Source organism: Numida meleagris, chromosome 12 (assembly GCF_002078875.1).
Source record: "Numida meleagris isolate 19003 breed g44 Domestic line chromosome 12, NumMel1.0, whole genome shotgun sequence".
Lineage (NCBI taxonomy): Eukaryota > Metazoa > Chordata > Aves > Galliformes > Numididae > Numida > Numida meleagris.
This window is the reverse complement of record NC_034420.1, coordinates 12,899,889-12,917,787: the sequence shown is the minus strand read 5'-3', so window position 1 is coordinate 12,917,787 and position 17,899 is coordinate 12,899,889. Positions and strand designations below refer to the sequence as shown.

The window sequence follows — 17,899 nt, the reverse complement described above, 5'->3', positions numbered from 1 at the left end:
ATTTCCAAGCAGCTTTCTCCTGATTTTCCCCCCATGCAGGTAACTGGAGCATCTCTCAGCCCTCCCCTGCTCTGCCCTTACAGCAGCACTCCGCAGCCTGGCAGGGAAGGAGAAGGAGCGATGGGATGTTTAAATATAACACATATGCAAGCTGTCACGGCACAGCACACGCTCTTCTGCATGGCTAGGGCTGGAAAATGAGGCCACGCACGGATGTGCAGTGAGGGGTGATAAGGAGCCGAGCACTGCCTGCCAACCTCAGGGTGATGGGGACCTCGGGGCTGGGAGCAGCACGGCAGTCCCACCTTTGTGCCTTGGTGTGTGTGGTGCTGTGCAACTTCCCTTGTTGTAAAAACCAGACGATGATTAGCGGAGCAAAAACATAGATGCGTTTTTAACAGTTTAGTTGATGCACCCCCCAGGAAGCACACCGCAGAGCTGTAAGTCAGCTCAGCCCTGCTGCCCCATCCTTCGTGTCCAAACAAAACAGATGTGCAAAAGTCCCATAGGATAGTTCTACACACGTGTATTTAACTACTTGTCTTTCTTTGGCTTATGTAGGATATCTGGCTATTCCTAAATCGCCCTCACGTGCCAAGGCAAGCATCCTAGAAGCAACGGGGCAGTGCAAACAGGCACCAACACGTGAGCTTGCGTAGGGAGTACTCATGAGTGGCATTAAGTAAATTTTAACATGCTTCAAATGTAATATTTAATGTTAGGATTATAGGTAAAAAGCACACTTACAGACTGTTTTTTTACTGGCAGTTATCCTCTAAGAACACAAGCAAACCTCGATTTTACAAATGTCTTATGGGAACATGCAGAACTTTCAAAAACAGGAGACGTGGAGTGGGGAAAGGGATGGTGGAGTACCGGGTTTAGATCGCTTAGGGAAACATAAGAGGGTTTTTTGTAATGTAGAAGTCATAAAATTAATGCTTTCTGATAAAAAACTTTTTTTTTTTAAACCTTAGAAAATCATTTCCCAAGATACTGACACTACAGTTCTTGGTAGACTGCCATCTACCTTACGTCTATGAAATGACTCGACCATACACAGCACCACTGCAGTAGAACAAGAACAACGATGCTCATCAAGCTTTTTTTTTTTTTTAATATACTGATTAATACTAAAAGGAACATCTCAAACTTACCAGCACAGCCCAGAAAAACCACCCATGCTGCTGTGCTGCCTCTTCCCCATCCTGAAGACGATACAGTACATGAGCGCCTGGCACGGCGCGTCTCAGCACGTACGTAGGGATGGGTTGCTTTAACCAGACTTAATGTTTCCAGTGTTGCAAGACCTTCCAAATCCTCAGCATCCATTACACAACCATCAGCCCCAGCTGCCTCTCAGAGAATCGCCAAGGTAGGAAAAGATCATCTAGTCAACCCGAAGATGGGACCTTCACGTCAACACGTCAGACCCTAAACGGCATTATTTATTAATTTGCCATTTGGGGCTTTGCAGTCGCTAACGCTCATTTTAATTTCACCTGGCTTTTGAGCTGTCCTCCTCCACTCTGGCGCAAAGCTGTCTGCTTTGTTCAAAACAAACCCAACCCCGCACCGAGGGAAGCCAAGCCAAACAGGAAGCAGCGCGGGGAACTTCCTGGTGCAGCCCCAGCGCCGGAGGTGGCGGAGCCGTGCCCAGGCAGCAGGGCAGCACCCAGGGGTGCCCAGCACACAGCGCACCCCGAGCAGCCGGCAGTGTTCCCACAGCCCGCTCTGGGCAGCACCTTGCCAGTGTTGATGCCGGGGCTGCAACCACCCTGCTCTGTGCACAAGGCACCTCTTGGGCTTGCTTCTGTGTGGGGGAAATGCACCACGGTGAAGTCCTCCGTGGCCCTGGGCAGAGCACGGACCATCCCGTCCCACCAACCCTGGCTCCAGCAGGCACAGCACGGGCGGGAGCCACAATGCCTCACTCTGTTTAACTGCAAACACCCGGGCACGGCTTTTTGCAACCCGACTACTCAACACTGACAAAAACAAGCCCTAAAACACCCTAGAGCAACGGTGTTTTTGCTTCCGGATGTTTCTGTTCGGAAGCGCCCTGCCCCCCACCGCCTGGCAGATGCGATGACGAAGTCAGGGTTGCTCAACCCACACCCCAGCCCCGTGCACAGAACTGCCACACGGAGCAGCAAAGCAACGCCTGCTGCAAACCAGCCTGCTCCAGCCCCAGCAACGGGGCTCCACGTCCTTGTCGCTTGGCTGGGGAAGGAAGCACTGAAGTTGTGCTCTTCAAAGGCCTGGGGTGTGAGCATACTTCTAAAGTCGGCTGGATCACAATAAAAGTGCATGTGGTAAATGGAAACGTGGGTATTACGAGAAAAGCCTCTCTAAACTTTGCACACACCACCCCTCCTTGAATTATCAGATATAATGAAGCTGACACACAGCAACAGAAGTCAAAGTGTGCTCTGTGAATAGGATCGTTTCCTCATTTTGCAGAGCTGGGTTTTTCTTTTTGTCTTAAACGTCTGCGTTAAAGACACAGCTGAGCCACGTTTCAGGTAAGGATGCACGTCAAGCAGACCACTATACAGTAAAAACAGAAAACTGAGCAGGGGGAAGTTCCCCTGCTTGTAGCAAAAGCTGAAAAACTAAAGCACGGCAGGGAATGCCTTACCTACCTTCCTTTCTGACTTACATATTTCTCATGTTTCCTATACAGAGTGAAGCCGTGTTTCACATTACAAGGACACAAACACATTTCTACATCTACAGTAACTGAGACTGCAATGGAGAAAATGTTAACGTTCATCAAATAGCTCCGCATTGTCCAGGAGGAAACGGAGCAGGAGCCCTTGCTCTCCACGTCTGCTCACTTGAGGAGCTCTATGGATGGCTGAACTCAGCTTTCCATCTCCACGTTACACATTCGGAAGCTTGAAACCAATCTCTATTTCCCCACTGCTTCCGGCACGCTCTGGTAAAAATGGATTTTTCCTGCTGAGTCCCAAAGCGGTCGCTGCTTTCCTATATTCCTCTGCTTTCTGCGTTCACATTATTGATGTCAGTGGGAAAGGGCACGGCCTAGAGAACGTGTTTGTTGGTTAACTGTTGCAGATCTCAACGTGAGAACAGGATAAGAAGCTTATCTTTTTTCTTCTCTGTGTAATGCCAACATGCTGGCTTTTAAAAACTCTCAGTGAAAAATTTGGTGGATTTTTTTAAACCCCTCCAAAAAAAAAAAAAAAGGAAAGCGAGAAAGAAAAATAATTAGATTCCTGCATATTTCAAAAAGTCTAATGGTTTTCAGGTAGATCAAGTGCTGGTTCTGTGAACGTCCTCTCTATAGAAAGAGACTCACGTGACTGGAGCACACGGAAGGACCAAAAATGTATTCTGTGTAGGCCACTTTTCTCCTGCTTCAATAGAAATGGAGAAAAAAACGGAAGCATCAAGTTCCTTGAAATCTTTCTGCCAACGCAGGGCCTCTCTGCTGCATGGCGTCAGACCGGCGTGCTGGCACCCAGGGGTGAGCGGGTCGTCGGAAACTCCGCACTTGGAAGGTCCCTCTTGGAAGGGGATATTTCACAGTAAGGTTATGGGTTGGCTGAGCTATATGGAGTGCTTTTACCAGTCACTGGCCAGCTCCTTTGCAACTAGTTCCCTTTCTGACGCTGCCCCATAGTTTGGACCATTAAAACCAGCATACGCCTATTGAGGAGACGCATTTGCAGTACAAAACAAACTCTTAGGACCACCGCAAAGCCTCTTCTGCACCGCCGAGGCTGGGCCCACGCAGCTCCCATGCTGTTACTCAGCAACTTCCATCAGACAACCTTGCTTGCGCTCGGAGGTGCCACCCGCAGAAACCACCCCTGCTGTCTTCATCTCCGTGACCTAGAAGGCAGGCTCGTGTTCTGGAAAAAGCAGCTCTTCTTCAGACAAAGGAGATCCATGGAAAGAGTACACAACAATAGGAATGAGAAATGAAAACAACAGAAAGAGGGCCAGGAAGGAATGTGGATTCCTTTCAGGTTTTGTTCTCATCATACATGTCCAAAGCGGGCTCGATGGTGGAGAATTCACTCTCGTAGACCAGGCTTCGAGGGGACAGAGAATTGCGATGAAAGAAGTGACTGCCTACAAGAGGGAGAACAAAACCTGGTTAGGGACACACATAAGAACAAAGAAAAGCATCCTTGCATGTGAGTTCAGACCGCAAACACGGAATGTGTGAACAACACAGACCCCTCTTAACACACACCAACAACAGTGGTGTGGGGCAGAGAGCAAAGGAGAGATCACAGCCTGCAAGCCCTCACCATGCAGGAAAACCAGCATTTAGATTGGTACCACCAGCCACTGAGGTGCACCACGCTCTGCTGGCAGGGCCAGGCCTACTGCTCCCTCCTGTCACATCCCTGCTTAGAGTGATAAAAATTGGGTGCCAAAGGCCTGGATGTCACACATTGTCTTCTTCCACAGATTAAACATGTTCCATCCACTGTGCCATGCTGAAGGCCTGGCCACGGGGCTGTAAGGTCCCACAGGCCCACTGGGCTTGGTGTTGTGGCTCACCCCACCTCTGTCCCAATGGATTTGACATTTCAGACTCCCCCCACCCATCCGGAGGTGCCACAGGGCTTTGCTTCCATCCATGTGTTGCTTCCAAGCACTGCTTTCCATATGCATGAGCAACCCCGCCGCCAACGGTGCTCCCAGATAACACAGGTCAAGTCTGAGCAAGGCTGAGGCAAGCCCGAGGTTCGCACTGCACCTTGCTGTTGGTTTACAGCCTCACAGAACCAGAAACTTTTGGTAGGTGCCCTGTGTCCTGTTCCACACATGGCAGCAATTGTCTGGAAAGAGGCACCAACATGTTTTCTTACAAAGAAACATGAAGACCCAGGCCTATTCTCCAAATACTGGTGACAGCAGCAATACTTGAAGCAAGCACACGTTGCTACTGACAGAAGCTTGCTCTTCAAGCCCACAGATGTGTTTCGTGAGGAGCCAGCCCTGCCGGCGTACACAAGGTTCCCTCTGGAAATATCTATCAGATCAGGCCCTCGGCCAAGGCATGTTATTACCTGGTTTCTTGATCCCAGCAGGGATTAGCTGGGAGCAACGCTGCTTAGATTACAATACACCCAGCACCCACATGAGCCAAACTCAAGGCAACTGAAGAGCTTCCAAGTTCATCAAGGAGGCACTCAGCAAACTGAGGTGCCTCTAACCTTCAGGCATCAGTGAAGCAAGAAGCCTAGGGGATTGCAGTTTCTGTCCTGGCAGAATTCAGGTGCTTAATTCCTCCTTTCTCTGCCATATTCTGGCTCCAGCCCATGCCATTCTAAAATAAAGAGCTTACAAAAGGTATGAGGGAAGTATTCAGATACTACTGTCCTCAACAGCTCTTCCTTCTTTCCCACTCACTGCAAAGAGGCTCAGAAAAGACAGAGTCATTACTCCACCATTCTCACTGAGAATTGAAAGTTCTCAGAAGTAAATGAACTCGTTTTTGATCATACAGTTAACTGAAATGAAATGAGCAGTTACATTGCGTAAGAGCACGTACAGGTGTTTGGAAGAACAGTACTACATTGGCACGTACTTATTACTTATGATACTGTGCTCATTGGGGTATCACTGAAACCCACCTTTTAGATCTGAAACCTGTCCCAAAGTTAAAGGCTTCAATTGGGCAGTGCTTAAGTGGAAAAAGAGTGTTTGTTTTTGTTTTAAATACTGAGTTGGAACGATGACCTCCAGATGGATCAGCCTCTTCAAACAAACAAACAACAAACCAGCCTACTGTGGAATTGCAGCAGATAAAACAGATCTTGAGATTCTCCTGCTCTGTGTTACAGGTGAGGATCTTCTAATTTGTGATGACTGAGTCTCAGCTCGCTGTTGAAATAAGCCCTGGGTATTGCTTGTTTCATCCCCCTTTTCTCCACCCGCTGAAACCTTACACACTGAACAGCCAATGCTGAAACAAAAGAAATAGGGTTCTGAAAGCTCGGCGCTGCTTTTGTTTTCACTACGCAGAAATCAAACAACGGGTTAGGAAGCAGACAGCCACGCAGTCATTTCCTCTGTGTCGGGACACTTCCACTCTAACTGCTTCAAGGGAGAGGTTTCACCAACAGGCAGACAGGTCACCTGACAACAACTTCTTAAAATTAATCTAAAAAAGGGCACTCTATGTCCAACACCTCTGAAATTCTTTATTGCGATGTTTTCTTGCTTCTTGGCAATAGAATTGTAACCCGCCCACTTCCAGGAAGCCACACGCAGACACAAACTGCTTTGCTTTCATACCACATCTGGCACACATCATTCAGCCTTTCTCTAAATGCGTCTCTCCATTATTTTTTGTTCCACATAATCTTTTAACGTTACTCCTTTCACCAGGATTATGGGCATGCTAGACCATGCCTCTAAACCCTTTAAAGAAAAAAGAAAGCATGTAATCTACCTACCTGTAGATGAAAGACAGACATTGAAACAGAACACGTCTCTTTGCTCAGTTTGTTAAATCGAATATATTTTTCTTAATTCTTAAGTCAGATTGTGACCAGCTCCTCCAGAAAGCGCACCAGCAACATATGGCCAACACACTACAAGCAGGGCTGTGTTCCCATACAATGCTTCTTGACCTCCACAAGGAGGGCAGCAGGGGCAGGACACCAGAGCACGCCATGGCCACCATCAGCCTGCCCAATGCTCAAATTCCAGCTGCGGTTCAGTGCTTTTCAACACGCAGATCAGTGCTCTAATAACCAGATCGGTATCATCACCCACATTTTACAGAGAGGGAAGCGGAGTCAGCAGAGCAAAGTGACCCGGCTACACTCTTCTTGCTGCCAAAGACAGAAGGCAGAGAAGGCTCAGGGTCCATTGCATACGGCCAGCGCTGCCTCTTTGCTGCCTGCCTGGAAAAGCCCAGCAGCTCAGGCTAGCCTGTTTGCTAGCTGGGACACACTTCAAGGAGCCGCTTGCACCTTGTCCAGTGTTCAAAAACATAGCATAAGTCTAGTGAGGTTTCCTAGATAAATGTATTTTAAAGTCAGGTAGAAACATCCACAGTTCCAAATTCAGCTTCTGTTCTCCCGTTGAATCTGTTCTCCCATTGTGCGCTTAGAAGAAAGATTTAAGACTTATCCCTTAGGCATAGAGAAAACAATCAGGAAGTCTGTGATCACTTTTAATGTACTAAAAATGAACTCCTCAGTGTTCTCTGCCACTATTCCTCACTATATAGTTACAGCACTGTGATGCACTAGTAGGAAGCATCAGCTGGTGTTACCTTTCTATCCTGAAAGGCTCAGACGCCCTCAGGATGGTTAATCAGAGCCACCCATCACAACAACTTCTTCATGCAGAAATAGAACCAGAGCACTCCATCTCAAGCAGTTCAACACTCTCCTGGCTAAGGACAAACTCACCCATCATGCTGCTGGTGTCAAGAAGCGGGTGAAAAAATACAGCTCTTATTTCACAGCCTGTACCCTAACTCGTGCTCTATCTTCATTTTTCCATGCTTTGGCAACAAGCTCAGGTGACAGAAAGCTGCATTTTTCAAGGAGACAGTCTTCAGACACCCTATGGTTGAGGTTTTTCTGTTCATCTGCGACTACAATGGGGTTTTCCAGTCTTTCGAAAGGCACTTATTGCTCTATTGTCTTCACGTTTCTTTAAAACTTTCACAAGGACACAATGAAAAATAATTCTATTAAATGAACTGAAGCTATCACATACTTCATTTTCAATTATAAAAGCTGCCTTCTCAGCCGAAACCTGCTGGACAAATAAGAATTAAGCAACTGGTTTAATGTATACTCTGGCTGCGTTCCTAAATCCTAAAAGCGCCTATACATAAAAATAAAATTAAATTCCCTATTTTCCAGTGCATAAAAAAATTAAATTTTTACAGTAAAATTGGTTCTCTCCATTCATTTAATTAAATTAGAAACTATTACATTTCCTATGTCTACATCCTTATACCAGAAAACCAAACAAAACTCAGATCAGGTTTTAACTTCATCAGCGATGTTTTCCTCACCCATCTCTTACCTTCCCCCCATCTCATTAACCCCAGCACCAGCATTTGGCTGAGCAGCAGACCTGCCTGCTTTAACTGACTGCTGGGAAATTACTCATACACCACTTGCACAAGTAAACTTGTGTGAAACAGCCCGAATGAGGACAGCAGATGAGAGGTGTTTTCCCCACCAGCTAAAAGACATGGCAAGAAGGGACAGGTTTGCACAGAGTTTCCATCTTATGGTAAACACCGTTATCAATGCTTCATGCCCTAAACTGATCAGCAATTAACCCCGCAGCAGTATGAAAGAAGGCTTCAAAGACAACAGGGGAGGAAGCGTTACTTTTTCACTTGGTATTGGGAAGGAAGAAGCGGTTTAGATTAGCTTCACTTGTAGCAGAAGAAGGGTGGGGTGAAAGTTGCAGACAGAAAAGGTTTATCATTCGGTTGGCAGGAAAACTCTATTGCCAACCTTCAGCAGTGACTGAAGACACAGACAGTACTGCAGTCCTCCCAGCATGGCATGGGAGAGTTTCAGGAGAAAAATGATATTTCATATCAAATTTCAGCTGTAGTCAATGTAAGCCCATCACACACCAGAATGCCTTTTCCCCCCTACTAAGCTGGCAGCGAGCAATTGCCAATTACACCAGCTGGTCAGTGCAGTGCTGGGTGGCATTGTAAGAATGGCACTGCGTGAGATTTCCACTTGTTAGCATAGGTGGCCCAAAAGGAAAGGCAATTACAGATCTGCAGAGATGAAATCATTCAAAAGAAACAAAACAGAATTCGCAAGAGTCTGTCAAGCAATACTAACACAATGGCCGTGAAAAATAAAACTCACAGAATAAGATCTCGTAATTAAAGTTCATTTATTTCTTCACTTTTTTTCCTTAATACAAAGCTTTGGCATCAGCAAATTTTATGAAAAAATAGGATGTACTAAATAAACGCTTGTGCTGCACGATCGATAAATGAAGCATAAAAATAGGTGTCTCTCCCCAAGGCAATCATCCGGAAAGCGCTTCTTCAATACCATTCTGCTCTGTGGGGCACAAAAAAAGGTACAGAATATTTATGTTACAGGTAGCACTGTCAATACTCAAAAAATAAAATCCTGCAAGAGGAAGTTAGCAAGAAATGGCTAATCACCCAGGGCTGGAGCATTTAAAGAGACTTACTCCTACATTTTGCAAAGAAGCTTGCCCTTCCCATAAAAAGAGCCAATCGAGCAATAGGCAACAGAAGGAGTTGCAACAGAAAGCAGAAATGCAACTCCCGTGAGTACCCACATCAGGTGGGTGCTACAGACTACAACTCCTTTGTCTTCTTCCTAGCGATGTGGAAAGACCCAGGAACACAGGTATTCCTGTCCCACGTGCACACAGCTCATCTTGCTCCATGCTTTCCCAAGCTATTCTGGGGTGCAGATTAGCAACGTTCAGCTACAGCTGTAGTGTCAGCTTGCACACAGTTGGTTGCAACCTTGAGAATTTGACGTGTGAAAAAAAACCAGCCAGAATATTTGAATAGGCTACATGAAGATCTAAAACTTTTCTCCATTAAGCTTTTTTGGATTTAGATTCTGATAAGAAGAGGAAAGGTAGATTTACAAATTAGAGGTAAGTGAAAAACGCTGATAGTCAAAACCTTGAAGAAGTCGTATCACTTTCCTGAAGATTAGCTTGAGGCTAAGTACCTTACACTGGAGGCCACCAAACATCTTTCCATCCTGTAGAGAAGGGAACCTTAACACTTTTGTGGCTCTTTTGTGGTGGTATTTTTATTTATGTTTATTTTTCTCTTATCTCAAAACCAAAAAAACAAAATGACATTTATGAAGCTATACTTCCATGATGCACAGGATACATTATGTATCTAGATTATGAGGCCAGATGTTCTGCACACCTCAAATGAGAACAGCTAGCTCTACCTAGCTAATGTATCTGCAGAACAGATTTATACTTGCCCACACACAGAACTACGGAAAAAGACTGAAAATCACGATAGTCATTTCTTGTCCAGCCCGTCTGAAGGGAAGAAGCAATGAGTCCATTAAAACTAAGAAAGAACGGGTGTCTTCAAGCACTCTGTTGAGTGCAGTTCTCAAGCATTTAAAATGAGAGGTCAGAAGACCGGTCAGCTCTATCCACACAAGATGCAAGAAATGGTTGTGAATCACTGCTTACATCCCTAACAGAAAAAGTTTAACACCACCTAAATCTCCTTTTTCTCAGCTGGAAGTGTGCTCACTGGGCAAAAAAAAAAAAAAAAAAAAGATTTATTTCATTTATTTCTTTTTTAAATATGAAATGACTCAGAAATTGAGGTGGGAACTGTCAGAGATGACGGATGGCAGCAATTCCTGGTTCTGCCGGATGAATTTTGAACGTGGGGATTTAATGACAAACCCAACGCTTACCCAGACCACTGATCTAAAGCAGATCTACGCATTCTCTCTTCTCACCATCCTGCATCTGCACTTTGCGAGATTCCCTCAGACAATTCAGCTAACTATACATTAAGGAGGAGTTCAGATGTTACCCTGGAACCTACTGCTGAAGGCTTATATTGGAGAAGGGCAGAAAAGGCATTTGTCATTTTGAAAACTGTATATACATTTTTTTTTTTTTAATTCCTCGGTCTGTTCTTATGGTATTCCTTCCCAACGTTGCCTGTGATTCACACCCACCAGAAACATATAGAAACAACCAAATGTTTACTTACTCATTAGCATTCAAGCTAGCTGTGGCTTTGATGATCATGTAGCAGAGTGTAAGGGCACTGAGGAGGCCAAAACTGGCAATAATAAACCATTCTTCTGTTGACAAAGGAAAGGGAGGAAATCACTCGTGGGAGAAGGCTTATGTCAAAGCGATGCCAACATTCCCCTCAAACACCACTGGAGGAAGGCAAGGGGCTTCTAAGCCACGAGTGGCACCAGGAAGCGAAGCAGAAGGAGGTTAGCCACAGAGCTACTGACGGGAGAAGGCTAGCAAAGAAGAAGTGGAGAGAGGTGTGGAAAACAAGCATGGCACAACAACATCTCCTGGCTGAGCCCCAGGATTAGCGATAAAGAAAGATCATTTTACAGTGCAAAGTGAAACGTGGGAACGAGGGAGAATGTAATGACATCTCAGTCTGCCCCCAGGTCAGGAGGACGACTGTCATGCTTGGTTGGGGTTTGCTGAGATGCGTCTCTTCACATAAGCATACCCCATATACCTTCACACTTCACTTGTGTCTTCACCCCTCCCTCCTCAATAAATGCCACATTACTTTTAAAATAAATAAGATAAGATCACTTATTCGACAGTAAAACAACTAGAATTTTCCACGTAACAGACAGAAAGACAACAGGAAAAATAATTTCAATGTTAGTATATAAGTACAGACATTAAAAAAATAAAGATGACTATTAAAGAATGTTCACTATTCAAAGTTCTCTCTCGCTGAGTTCAATTTAGCATGCAGTAATAGAGTGGAACACAAACACCTTTGCTGAATATGGCTTTTGGTTTAACTCATACGCATTGAAGAACGCATGTGTCACCCACAAAATCTAAACATCTCAACAGCCTTTTCTAAAGCTTTATGTGATAAACGTTGTCAGCATGAACTCTCGCTGATAATTCTCATTTTACCCTGGCATCCCATCTGTCAAAGTAAGTGCTATGGTTGGGAACGGGGAGTAAAAGCACCTTCTGAAAAACCAAGCAGTTGAAATTGCAGTTAAACTACAGAGTTCCCCCATCCATGGCAACGAAATGTGCACATAAACAGACGTGGTGTCTGATCAGTACAACTGAAAACACGATGAATTAGAAGTTGAACGCTGCAGGCCAAAGTGATGTACTGGTTTAGCAAAGAACCTGTGTTTGGATCCTTCCTTCTCAGATCAAGGCATTTCTGGAGGTGGGGTTCTGTGTTTTGTAAGATAAGGTTCTTTTAGCAACATTTACTTTGCTTAAGTGTCTGAAGAGACACTCTGTAACGGACTGCATCAGTTACACTGCTTTCATTAGCAGCAAATAGCAGCACTGGCTTCAAATCTAGATTTTAGAGGCACATAGGGGAAATACAAGGAGAAAAATAGACTGAACGAATTCTATGTTTGCAGTTCAGACAGAAAAGCAAGCACTCGTGCATCAAATCGAGACTCCACAGCATATGGAAAAATGATGCAATTCCACACAATGTGTTTGTTACAGTGCTATTATACAATAAAAACTCCAGGTAAAATTCAGTCAGCACACATTTCCCAGGCTGTAAACCCTTACGGATAAGAAAAAGTTCTGCAGGAACAGTTTCCTGAGGTCACGCGTCACTTGGACAATACTCAAATGTTGGTATATCAAATACATGGTTTTTTAAATAGAAAAGTTTTGTGAGAAAAGCCATCTGCTAAGGGACACCAGAATTCCAGTAGTGACGCTGTCAGGAGAAAAAAAAATGACTGCAGATGTAGTAATTGGCAAAAACGTTTACGTATGTATAAACTATTGGATGTAAAGTATTTTGGAAATGGTTTTGGCAATCCAGCTTACACCGGTCACTGAATTCAAGAGCGTTGCTCTGTTGCCGTTTTAGTTCACCCATTGTTCCTTGTATGCATTTCTAAATGGATATATGATTAATAATGGAAGTGCTGGCACTGCTGCAGACAGTTTTCGGTTTCGATACGGAGTGCACAGAGACACCGAGGTCGCCTCTGCCTCTGCAGGAAGACCTGTTATCACAGCCCTGCAGCACAGGGCAGAGCAAAGCAAGAGCCCCGTCCCAGGAAAGCCGCAGAACTCTAACGGAAGCCAAAGAAAACTTACTTGTCACAGCAATGTTGATCTCTCCTGACCTCGGAGTGAGTTCCCCATCCTGGGGAAGCTGTGACATCCCGGAGGAGCGCAGGGGCTCCAGGCTCAGAGAGCTGTCGTTGGCGAAGTCGCCGAGCGCCGAGCGCCTGCTGGCGGGCTGGCTCCTGCTGAGCCGCTCCATGTCAAAGGCCACGTTATCTGTGCACGGCACATTTGGCTGGAAAACACAGCGATCCCACGTTACAGCGCGGAATACCCTGCACGGAACAAGCCCCTACATTGAGGAAAACCACACAAAGACTTCGTTCTGCTACTGCAGCTCGGCTACCTCCAGATCACACAGGAGAAATGCGAATTAGTGTGGTGTTCTCTTTTTCCTTTACTTTCTTCCTCAAAAAAACCCACTGCTCCTACCTGACAGTTTTTTACTCATACGGGAAAGACATGAAAAATCCTCTCTGAGCTTCTTTAAGTCTATCCCCTTGCAAAACAGTCAAGAAAAGCAGTTCTCTGAGATTCTATGTGCCAAGGACTGGTTAATGCATAACCAAGGAAAGGCTGCTGGCCTCAGCCAGGGCACTCTGCAGCTCTGGGCACGGCTTTAACGTGCCAACAGATCTGAGACTGTCTACAGGAGACCACAGTAAGAACAAGAGCTTAGACAGAAAACAAGGAAGGCTGAAAGAATTTGAGAAAGGAGAAGATTGTAGAGAACACGGTAGACTTACAATAGATTGAGAAAACTGTTATAAATAGGAACATAATAGTATATTCTTAGTGACCATCTAGGGAAAGAAACAACCACCAAAAAATGAACTTTATCAGCAGCACAAAAAACCTGGTAACAAATGACAACGCAGCCCCACACCCTTCTGACTAAGAGCACTGCAATACTCTTCATCCTTTCTCCCCTAGAGTCATTCCTCCTACTCTGAGTCTCAGAGATGGAAGGGAAAAGAGCTTGTCCAGTCCAACTTACCACAATTCCCAGGGCCTTCAAAATGTTCAGTTTACACATTGGACACGTACAGTGCTCACTAAGCCACGGGTCCACGCAGGCTTTGTGGAAAACATGCCTAGGGGAACAGACAAGACACATATATAACTTGCAAACCATTATACTGTATCACGAGAACTACTTCAATGCACTTCTAGATTGTTTCTTTAAGTCAGCAGGACAAATTCTAGAACTACCAGCACGCTGTGCTAACTGCAGTAAAAAAGAAATACAGATCTGAAGCTCTTGCCACCAGCTACAATCTCAATTTCCAGGCAGAACCTGGTCCTGAATCAGGGAGGAGGATTGCAGATCCACCAGAAGTCAGTTTCATTTAAAAGCCAACACAAATGTACTAAGGTTTGATGTTGTAAGTGCTTTATAATTAGCAAGTCTAAGTGAAAAGAACAAGGTTTTGAAAGGCTTTTGCCTACAATTACTGTCGCTTGATATCTATAAGGAAAACATGTCCATCATATGATGGTCACGGGAAACCAAAATCTTTCAGAAATAAAAATGGCAAAAGGAGCTCCTGTTTGCACAGCAGGGAGCTCCGCACCACAGGGCAGTCTGAATTGGTTTACAACATCTTAGTCACATACGTGAATGTAGATGTAACCGCCTCCGGATGGATATAAACCAACAGAACACGGAAGGGCTGTGCAGACTACGACATATCTGAACTGAAGAAGTGACGCCAGTCGCCCTGCTGGCTTTTCAAGATGCACAGAACCTTTCAGCACATATTCAGGAATAGGAATTGCTGGACTTTTGACACAATTCAGATTTAGAAAATGCCCACAGCCACCCAGTCTGAATAGCTGCCTATGATAAGAGTGTGGACTGTGAAACATGGACTGATCTGTCAAGCAAATTCAGCAATGCATCCTCTAGCAATACAGCAATCACAAAGAACAGGAAGTACGCTGCTTACAGTTCAAATACTTGCACAAAATACGAATTTCTCCCATTATTAGCTCTTAGCACATTCCCTTTATTACTCACAGAACTTCAAGCTGTGTTTAGAAGTCCTGGGTGACAGAAAATGGTTTGAAATCCTCTGAAACACACAACGATGCCATTTTTCTGCTCTGGGCTCATTGGGGCTTTTAGTTGCTTATGTTTCCTTTTAAAATTCTCAAAGGCTGCTTCGGAGAGCAGGACAAAACCGAGAACAGCAGACATCGGGACTCCACCAAGCATGACAACAGCTTTAATATATCGTTATCAGCTAATCAGTGCTGCAGAAGCACTCAGATCAAGCCAAGCGGGATGCCGACATGGATGCCAGCACGCATCCACTAAATGTTACAAGTTCTTTTCAAGCCATTAGCAGTTTGACAGAGTTCACATGCACCAGGACAGTTCAACTCTTTTGGCAACCTCTTCGTTCTTTGCTTTTAGCTCCTAAACCTTCAAGGACGTGTATTAATGCGTTTCAAAAAAGAGCAGTGCCCCCAAGGTTATTTATTGATTTAGATCAGCGTGGCTCTGCCTACTACTTACGCAGTGTATCTATTGCTCAAGCAGCTTGCTGATACCATCACCACGGCTCGGGCTCCGTCTGGCTTTCTCTTACAAGAGTTAAAGCAGTTATATAGCTACTAAGATAATAAACACATGAATTATTTTTAAAATCAGTCTGACAAAGTAAGCCTTTGCATCTTCTGCCATCGTAAACCTTCTCCATCTTCATCCCTCTGCCACTTGGTCAATAGCAAGCTATCCAAGACCATAAATCTGCGCAGCTCCCAGTGAGCTGCCCCAGGTCACAGCTGTGGAAGATGCTCCCGTGGGAGCAGTGTGCCCAGGAGCAGAGCATGACACAGCTGCAGCCCTGGGGCTGTAACACCTGGCCAGCAGCTGGGCTGGCAGCGCTGCAGGAGCCTCCCATGCGGGCAGGGCTCCCAACAGGTGAGCTGCAGGTATTTTTCCGCTCTGTCAGCATGCCCAAGAAACTCCGTAACCCTCTCTGCTGTGCCGTGCAGCCTCATAAATGCTTGGGATTGCAAGGGGCAGAAGGATAGCCATTGCCACTGGCAGCAGAGATGCTGCTGGAAGGACAGCGGTGTCACTTTGCTCTGTTAAAGGAACAGCTATTTGCAGCAGCACAGAATCTGATGCATGTGAATCTGGCTTGGCCACTTTTGCCACTTGCTGCCCCCTTTTTGCCCACTAAGAATTTGGCTTGAAACTCATTTATTTTAACACAGTCAACGTTCAACCTCATCCAAACAGCTAGCTGCTCTTTGTAAGAAGTTCATTATTCCTTTAATTCTCTTTCTGCACTGCAATCTTCCTTCCCAGACCATCTTTTGCCCTTTCCAATGTCCTTCTCTGTGCTTTTCCCCAGCTCGTCACCTTGTTGTCCCCTTCCCTTATCTCTCACCGCTATCTTTCCTTCACACTACCTCTTTCCTGATCACTCCTTACCCGGTGCCCCTTCATCTCCCAGATGCAGTGTGATGTTGAGGTGGAACAATCTGATTAAAAAACACAGTCCAGGAGGCTTGACTTCTGCTCGATTCCTTCTGATGTTTGCTTACACTGCTTATTTTAACTCACATAATGACATTCACAGAAGACAGAACTGCTCTTCAGGTCTGTAACTCCAGGGAAGAGGGCTGCCTTATCCCTGTGCACTGAAAGCTGTAGGTATGGAATTAATGATCCTTATGGGTTCCTTCCAACTTGGGATGTTCTGCATCTATAAGCTGCTTGTACTGAGCGTATTTCTTTCTGAAGCACAACACGAATGACTGCAAATACTGCAGTTGAATTTCTATCATTTTCATCAGCTGTATGTCTGTCCAAACCAGATGCCTCTCTGTGGAGACAGCACGACAGACCACACTTAACTGGAGAGAACAACTCTTGTATCAAAGGGAAACACTACTGTTCCATCAGCATGCCAGTAATTCCTACTGTCTAATGATTATAGCTTCCTCAAAACACACAGTAAGAAGGATTGCTAGCCCTTCATTTGCTTCCTCTTGGATGAGCCCTTTTCTCCATGAGAGATTTATTTTCTCATCCATCTTTGAGATTCTCCTGTAGCTTTTTTTTTTTTTTTAATACTAACTTTCCATGTTTCACCAAAAAGGAGAGGTTGAAATGTCAGGCAGTAGAAAGGCATCAAATCTCTAAAACAAGACTTGAAGAGAGGCACCTCATAAAACTTTTCAGTCTACTATGCAATCTGAAATTCATCTGGCTCAGCTCTGCAGGCACTGGTTGCCCCTTCACTTGTTCTACAAGTATAAAAAACATCTTTTAGAAATCATCCATCTCAATGTTCCATCTAACCAAGACAGGTTTGTGCTTAACTCAAAGCCGAACTGAAGCAGATGAAAAGTGAGATTTCAAAAAGAGAACTAGAAAGTGAACATGAAAGTCACCGTGCAGCCTTCAGCAGGAATGTAGTCGGAGCCTTCCCTGGCCTTATATTCTTTTGAAAAACAGAACAGAAAAGGATTTGTGGAAAAGGCTCGATGGGGCGTTGCAGTGAGAGAAGCTGTGCACAGGCAGCAGCCAGGTGCAGCCCCCTAGCTCCCTGCAGCAGCTGTGACCAGGGGGCTCTGGCTGCAGAACCACGGCTTGCAGCAGGTGCAAATACACAGTCATCCTGGTCAGAGGGTCTGTATCATATCTGCTGATACTAGCAATCCACCTGCTGCTTGGGTGGTGCTGGGCACTTCTCTAGTGAAGCGGTCTTGGGTCCCCATTTTGCCCTGTGCTCAGTGGTAGGAGACAGTTCCCCCCCATCAGCTGGGCACTCTCCATTGGCAAGGAGCCCTTGCTGACCTCTCTTCAGCATCAAAGACAGCAGAGTGGGATTTGCGAGCACCCACTGCAAACCCTTGAGCCTAACAGAACTACCCTGAGCTCCAGAAGAAACGGTGCTTTCGTAAGAGGCAATTCATCCATCAGCCTCATGGTTCAGAGCTGGTGAACAGTTTCCAGAAGTTTCTCCTCTAATTTCCAAATATTCTTCATAAATGAAGGACTAGGACATAACTCACGTATACACACTTTACTTGAGATCACAATACATGACGTAAGTGTCTGAAATCTCAACAA

General features: G+C 45.3%; 1 protein-coding gene across 2 annotated transcripts in view; it reads right to left on the bottom strand.

Moving 5' to 3' along the window:
• Positions 1,055-17,899, bottom strand: part of RNF130 (ring finger protein 130) — a 40,162-nt gene continuing 23,317 nt past the window's right edge. Inside the window, exons 6-9 of one of the 2 annotated variants that reach the window (XM_021410991.1) lie at positions 13,802-13,898; positions 12,835-13,039; positions 10,739-10,832; positions 8,860-9,056 (exon numbers count right to left, since the gene is read on the bottom strand). In XM_021410991.1, coding sequence (XP_021266666.1) covers positions 9,041-9,056; positions 10,739-10,832; positions 12,835-13,039; positions 13,802-13,898 — 412 coding nt within the window. In that variant the 3' untranslated portion in view covers positions 8,860-9,040. Of the gene's footprint in view, positions 4,105-8,859; positions 9,057-10,738; positions 10,833-12,834; positions 13,040-13,801; positions 13,899-17,899 lie in introns of those variants that run through there. The other variant, XM_021410992.1, reaches the window with a different exon arrangement.